Below are 7,522 nucleotides of genomic sequence, written 5' to 3'. Positions count from 1 at the left end.
CAATCACAGTGCACTGGGTCAGCTGGCCAATCAGAGCAGACTGCGCTTGTCAAAGGAGGGGGCTTTGTTGAAAACGACGTGTTTGAGAGAGGCGGGGCATAGAGGACATTACAATAATGTACAGTATTTGAAAAATAATGTGTTTTTTGAACATTAAAGCATGTCAACATATTCTGTTATACCACATACACAAAATAATGATCTTTAAAATAGCATCATATGACCCCTTTAATTTTGATTAATCGTGCAGCCCTACTTTCAAGTACTCATTTCATTGCAATTGATGCTTACAAAACTCTCTGAGATGCACACAGATTTACAGATTACAGCATTGTAATGGCAAAAAGTGTCTCAGTCTATCCTCTCACACCTCATTTCATTTCAATTTCCATCACCACAGATATTTATCCTCTCTTGTTCAAAGATATGGAGGCACTCTTCAGACATTTGTCAAAAAGAAATGGTCAATAAACTTAAGTCCCAAAACTCATAGGAAATCATAGGAAAAACAAATAAACACTAGGCCCAAAATCTGCCCTGGCTCACCCACCCAAACAAAGGAAGGGGCTTCTGCACGTATCAGAGCAATGTTTACAAAATCCTCATTAAGGAAAAGAAAGAAGATAACGGTACGCGCGCACACACACACACATACACACTGGGACACTATGAACACTAGAAACGCAGAGCTTCCTAGTTTGTAGATAAGGGACAGAGAGAGAAAGTAGGGAGAGCAAGAGTGAGGGAGAGAGAGGAAAAAACATTTGAAAAGAGATGCCACAGAGGGACATCTCTTTCACGTAATGAAACCACCCTCAACTTTTCAGACATCAAAAGGTGAGAAGAATAATAAATGCTCAGAGGTCAGGGATAGAGGCACTTTATTGCAGTGACCAGTCTGCGGCTACATATAAGAACCAAAACAGCATAGGACGGCTGTACTTTCCTACATTCTGTACTGGAGCGACCATTGACCTTCTATCCAGAAGAAAGGGTTGAGTTCTTCAAATAAAGGGCATTTGTCACTGGATCTGTAGATATAGATTTTTCTCCTGTGAAACTCTGCACCTATAGCTGATACACACCTTATTTGCCTCACATCATGGGTGCCAGCAGGAATTACTTTTGGATTAGGTGTAGATCCAGCAGATCTGTTTTATTGGCCTTTTTCTTGCTCTCCTGGGGGCCTTTCTGTGCACAAAGTAGCCCTATCGGCTCCCCCGAGAGGCTCCGCACCACTCCAGGGTTGGATGACAGACATGGAGGGGTTCTGGATCCTTCACTCCTGGAGCAGGACAGTGAGGTGGACATGCAGAGCTTGCTGGAGACCCTGAAGGGACAGTTTCTACGCACTTTTAACCTGACACTTCCCGGCCCCCCTGTGCAGCCAGGGGCCACTCGAGTAGAGCCTCCTGAATACATGCTGGAGCTCTATAACCGCTTTGCCAGTGACCGTACAGCGATGCCTTCTGCAAACATTATACGCAGCTTTAAAAATGAAGGTAATTGCATATTTCCTTTTCCAGTGAGGACTGTATAACTGTTTGTATTCTGGGAATTTTTGTGGGTTTATGTAAAATCTGGTGATAGCAATAAAATAATTAATTTTCTATTGTGGATGTAATACAAAGACACAGTAATGGTGACTAAGTATTAAGTAAATGAACAATCAAGTTATAATGTTAGAAAATTCTAGAAAAGTTATCTAAAATGCATGTTTTGGTTGTGCACTATTTGCTCATGCATTATGTGCAATTAATTCTGACAATGTAATAATAGCTGGCTTTTTTGGTTGTGTTTTATTATAAATAATAGCACTTTGATGTAAATTTAATATCTCTGCATAACTATTTGAACAATTAAAAGAAATTTAAAAATGCATTTTTGTTGTGTTGTGAAAGTTAATAATCTTCATGTTGTCTACTAATGCATGCAAAAAGTGGATGACCTCATTTTCACCCAGTTACATTCATTTTAATTTAATAGACAGTTGATCTTGACTAAATGCACACACATGTATATATATATATATATATATATATATACATATACACACACACACACACACACACACACACATATCCAAAAACATCATATATATATATATATATGATTGTAATAATATTAGACATGATTTTGGAGTCTTATTTATGGTAGACTTAATGACAACATGAGAATCTGAATTTCTAATTTTTGTTGTTTGTGTGTTGTTCTTTACAGACTCCTCCCCATGTAGTGTGGGACCTGGTGGGGTGAGACGACACCCACTTATCTTCAACGTGTCTATCCCACATCACGAGAGAGTCGCCACAGCTGAGCTCCGACTGTACACTTTGGTCCAGACTGACCGCAACAAATACACTGGTGTTGACAGGAAAGTCACCATATATGAAGTCAAACAGCTTGAAACGAACATCAGTCAGCAAATAAGAGGGGACAATATTGAGGGAGGAAATCAAACCAAGCAAGAAACAGAACTAGTGGAGTTGGCGTCTCAACAGGTTTACGGTATAGATAATGGGTGGGAATCCTTTGACATGACCGCTGCGGTGCAACTTTGGCGGAAATCAGACTATGGCACCACCCACAGGCTGGAGGTCCACATAGCCAGTTTGAAGTCTCAGAGTTTGACGTCAACTGAAGGTAAGGATGAAGGCAACACCAGAGGAGGGGACATGGACATTAACACCAGCCCTGAGGACAAACACAAACCCTTAATGATCATCTTCTCTGATGACCAGAGCGGAGACCACCGCGGAGACAAACGAGAGTTGAATGAACTGATCCAGCATGAGACAACTGGGCCGGGTGTTCAAGACAACCTTGAGCTAGAACTGAACGGTCTCTGGGACGACCTGGAAGTTATGGGACAAAAAGATGGGAATGAGAAAGAGGAGCAGAGCGAGGAAGCTCTCCTTCAGATGCGCTCTAACTTAATCTATGACACGGCATCTAGAATCCGACGCAATGTCAAAGGCAACCAGTGTAAAAAGACCTCCCTCTATGTGGACTTCAAAGACATCGGCTGGGACAGTTGGATCCTAGCGCCCTCCGGTTATGAAGCCTTCGAGTGTACGGGGACTTGCATGTACCCTTTGACCAAACATGTTACACCTACAAAACATGCCATTGTGCAAACTTTGGTCAGTCTGAAAAGTCCACAAAGAGTGTCCAGGGCTTGTTGCGTACCCACTGAACTAGATCCCATTTCCCTGCTCTACCTAGATGATGCAGGTGTGGTGACATATCAGTATAAATATGAAGGTATGGTGGTAGCTAAGTGTGGATGCAGATAGTATTTAATGGACTTGGGGAAGTGGGGTGAAGCTGGGCCAAAAGCTTAGAGATTGGATTGGAAGGAAACTAAAAGACAGTCATTGTCTACGGCCTCCATACCAGGTTTCTTCCAAATGGCAGTGGATGAGCTCTTACTCCCAAACTTTACAGCGTTAGCAGGAGTCATGAAATCAATGGAATCAGCCAATTCTGGAGCCACGTGACGAGGGGCCACAATGCAAGATTTAGTGGGAACAGTGACCATTCATCCCTGCTGAATAAGGATTGGGTGGAACATAAAATAATAACTGAATCACTGACACGCCTCAAGATCAGCCGGGATAAATGAGCTGTTCTTATCAGTAAAGACTGAAGTTTAAGTCAGAGATTATATCAACTCCAACTCGTTACATACTTGGCCATATCGTTTGCGTCAGCAAAGCCCTCGCTAAGTGGGTGTTTCGTAGTGATGGCAGCGAACTCAAGCACCACAGGGTCAGTCCAGTGACACTACCAGAGACAACAAGCCTGTGAAATGGCCTGTTTCCAGTTTCCACAAAGCTCAATATTGTATCTTTTGTGACACTGCCGAGTCAATATGCCATTTCCTGCCTAACAGAATGCATTTGATATGAACTGTCGAAGTTAAAGTGAAATGGTTATCAGAAAAGTCTTGTAAATGAGGGAAGTGGTAAAACAGACCAGAACAGACCAGTCTGGACTTTCGAATGCATCTGTGAACAAATCCTACTCTGGATATTCACAGTTAGCAGTCAGTATTGTTAAACACTATTATGACAATGGGTCTCATTCATTATCCATGCATACACACAGATTTGTGTGTGAAATCTGCGACAAATCAAGATTCTGCAATAACCTTAATTAAAATTCATTCTAAATTGAAAAAAAGGAACAGCTAAAACCACACATACGCAAAAATCACATATACTCTGAGTCGAAGATGGAATTTAAAGAAATTATTTCATCATCATATAGCTTGAGCTTTGAGGTTTCTCTGTAGAAAAACAGAAACATGTCTATACAGCTGGCTACTGAGAGTTTTGTAATCAGGGTCTGTATAAAAGGTGGTTATTGTGTTTGAATTGGTTTTAAGGATGCACACTTTGCTGCTGAGAGTGACAAAAGGCTGTAAAGGAAAGGTTGTGTGGAGCGCAATTGATGGTTTAGGTGTGTTTTATGCAAATAAGTAACCTAAGGCATTTGATTGATCATTTTGAAAACTCCAAATTCATTAACATTAGACGGAGGACAAGAATAAATTCATGTGCATATGTATGTGTTGTGAATTATGCAAAAACATACTCCTGTGGGTATAAATACAAAATAATCCATGCAATTATTAATGAATGAGACCCAAAGACTAATCAGTAAATAGATGATCATGAAAGAGAGACACTGGAAAAGGACAATAAGAACTTCTGAAATTCAAGGATTCAATTCAAGGATTCAAGGCGTTTATTGTCATATGCCCAGTGAGGAAAACAAGTTTCCCTGAGCAATGAAATTGCTCAAACCATCTAGAATTACTCTTAATCCTGCCATTCTCTTTTCTTCAGTAACATTTCTTCATACTGAAACATTATCTGCATTTTACTATGGAATTAATTTACAAAACAGCATGTCTGCTGAGAATGGGACAGTTGACAAAGGATGCAGGTTGTACATCTTAGTCTGTCGGCCTCATTCCATTGTCAACAGACAACATCAACAAGGGGATACAGGGGGCTATCACCCCCTCCTGCACCACATGCCGTGCGAGCTGCGCTCCCACCCCTAAGCACGGCCTTGATAAGAAGGTGTCAGGTCTAAAAAACATGTGTGTGAGGACCAAAGACAATTCCAAGCTGCACGGAGGGCGGAAAACAACTGATTCCTGGGAATGAGAGGCCAGTTGGCAGTTATATGTCATATCTACTTTTTGACCCCAATCTACCCTAAAGCGAAGACACATCATTTACTCCCCATCGCTCTCCTCCTGTAGTCTTCTGTCATTCCTCTCCTCCTTTTGGACCCTTATCACCGTTAGGGCAGGAGGATGAATGGAAACTGTCTCGGTCATGCCACGCACAGATATCCTTCACAAGACTTTTCAGCCTGATAATTTCTGCCAGGATTATTCCCATGCCTGACGCATACTTTGCATTACTGACGTTATTATTAACTTTACTGTTGTTGGAGTAAAAATTGTGTCTGCTGCTTTGAATGATTATAAAGCTTATTTATTGATTAATTTATTTGTTTTTATTATTATTTAGGTGACTTTGTATAGCGATACTGTACATATGACTACATACACTATACAGAGTATGTTATACTGTATGATGTTGTTGTGCAAATAATATGGGTATACAAGTATATAAATTAATTTAAAATCAAATTACTAATTGTAATAATTTATCCTTTTCTCATGTAGTATGTGGTGAAATACTCAGTGATGTTGTATGCGCTTTAATCAATCACTTTTCAAGCACTGACGTCTTGTTAGGATTTGTTTATATCTTTAAATAGTTTGTTGATCCTCTTGTCCCTTGCACCCATACACTCCATAACTCCTTAACAAGATATATTTAGCCACGATCAGTCCAGAGCTCGCTGTTTAGACATTGGGTGTGGGAGCGATTCATAAATTTAACTTCCCATTGAAGACCAGCAGCTCAAAGGCCCATAGTTTACAAGTGTCAAACAGATCCACGTCCAAGGGAAGCTGACTGGAAACTAACAAGCACACAGACTCATCTGCTCTGCGACTTGAGACTGTGCAGATGTATTTGTTTATTTTTGGGGGGGTGGGGAACTTAAGAAGTGTTTAACTTTGTTTTCTATATATTTAAGATGTGAAGTTGGTAATTGCCAGTTGCCATTGTAAAACAATGTTTTTTGCCATGTACAAACGCACAGATGTTGTAAATAAAATGATATTTTGAAGAAACTTTCTGTGACTTACGTTGTTCTTTTTTATTTTTATATTTTTATTATTGTTTACCATAGTATTTATTAACAAATGTATCATTGACAATACTCTTCTGTCCACTGTAGTCCTGTTAATGTCCAAGTGGAAACTTAATGGTTGTCTCTCATTTATCTTGCCACAAAAGCTATGTCAGGAAAGTTAAACCAAGGACGGGAAAAATGTAGACCCTCCAGTATGTTTATTGAGCTTGAATGATGACAGTTATGGACCTCCTGACCAATTATACACAAGCCTTTCAGTTGAGTCCTATTAATGAGCTATTTACAAATTGCAGAAGCATTTGTGTCTGGATATTGTCATCTAATTCCGGTTGTTCATTTATTGTGTTGACAGAGGAAGTTATTAGCATGTGCTGATGATAACAGGCATGCTATTGATATTAAAAACAGCAGCAGGAAAAAAAAAAAAAGTCGAAACATTCAAAGGGTACTTAAAGCTGCAAATAGTGTACTTAACATGTAACAGTACTTAAAGCTGCAAATAGTATTGAAAGGGCTTTTATCAAACATGTGAAATTTTGTGCAGATTGGACACTGCATGTTTTAGTTAGTGTAAAACATGACATTTCATTTTGCCAACAGGTGGCACTATAAATTATAACTGAATATTGGCATGTATATGTTTTCAGGCCATGACCAAAAATGTGAAGTTTGGGGCAGATCGGACATTGCATGCTTAAGCTAGTGTAAAACAGATGAATGCAATTATCTTTTTAACTGCTGTTAATATCATCATTGTTCATATCAGCCAGAGTGGCACAAGCAAGTAACAAAGATCTGGAGCCACCTTGTGGTCACCAACCCACAATCTCAAAACAGTGAAATTGTAAACTCTGTCCTGTGAATTCTGGTGCAATTTACTCAGCCTCATATTATTCCAAAATTGTGTGACTGTGTAGTGTCAATTTAATGAAAGAGAATGAGGACTGGTTACTGTCAAGCTCTAAAAAAAATACCATAAATGTGTCATAAAAGTAATCAATACGACTTGTGTGCTATATTCCAAGTCTTCTGGTGTCACATGATAGTTTTGTGTGTAAAACAGACTGCAATTACAGTTATTATTACTTTGTTTGAACTAAGTTTGAACCGCACACCTTTTGCTGCTAAGGTAATAATCTTCAATCTCTTGCAAAGCAATCCTGCAAGAGTTGCTGTTCATAATTCTATAGGCTTTAACAGCACTTTTTGTGCTGTTAATCTGTTTTGCTTAATCTCTGTCACTTTCATGTCTTCATTCTTTGTTTTGCTTAAT

The 7,522-nt window shown here is 39.5% G+C and overlaps 1 protein-coding gene across 1 annotated transcript; it reads left to right on the top strand.

The window, feature by feature from the left end:
* The first annotated feature begins 1,102 nt into the window (after positions 1–1,102).
* Positions 1,103–3,296, top strand: LOC107741294 (bone morphogenetic protein 10-like). The gene is made up of 2 exons (XM_016553989.1): positions 1,103–1,502; positions 2,221–3,296. The coding sequence occupies exons 1-2, from the start codon at positions 1,103–1,105 to the stop codon at positions 3,294–3,296; spliced, it is 1,476 nt and encodes a 491-aa protein (XP_016409475.1).
* The last annotated feature ends 4,226 nt before the right edge of the window (positions 3,297–7,522 follow it).

The sequence above is a fragment of the Sinocyclocheilus rhinocerous genome, unplaced genomic scaffold (genome assembly GCF_001515625.1).
Source record: "Sinocyclocheilus rhinocerous isolate Xijiao unplaced genomic scaffold, SAMN03320098_v1.1 scaffold615, whole genome shotgun sequence".
NCBI classification, from domain to species: domain Eukaryota; kingdom Metazoa; phylum Chordata; class Actinopteri; order Cypriniformes; family Cyprinidae; genus Sinocyclocheilus; species Sinocyclocheilus rhinocerous.
The sequence above is the reverse complement of the archived record's forward strand: the minus strand, read 5'-3'. Positions and strand labels throughout refer to the sequence as shown.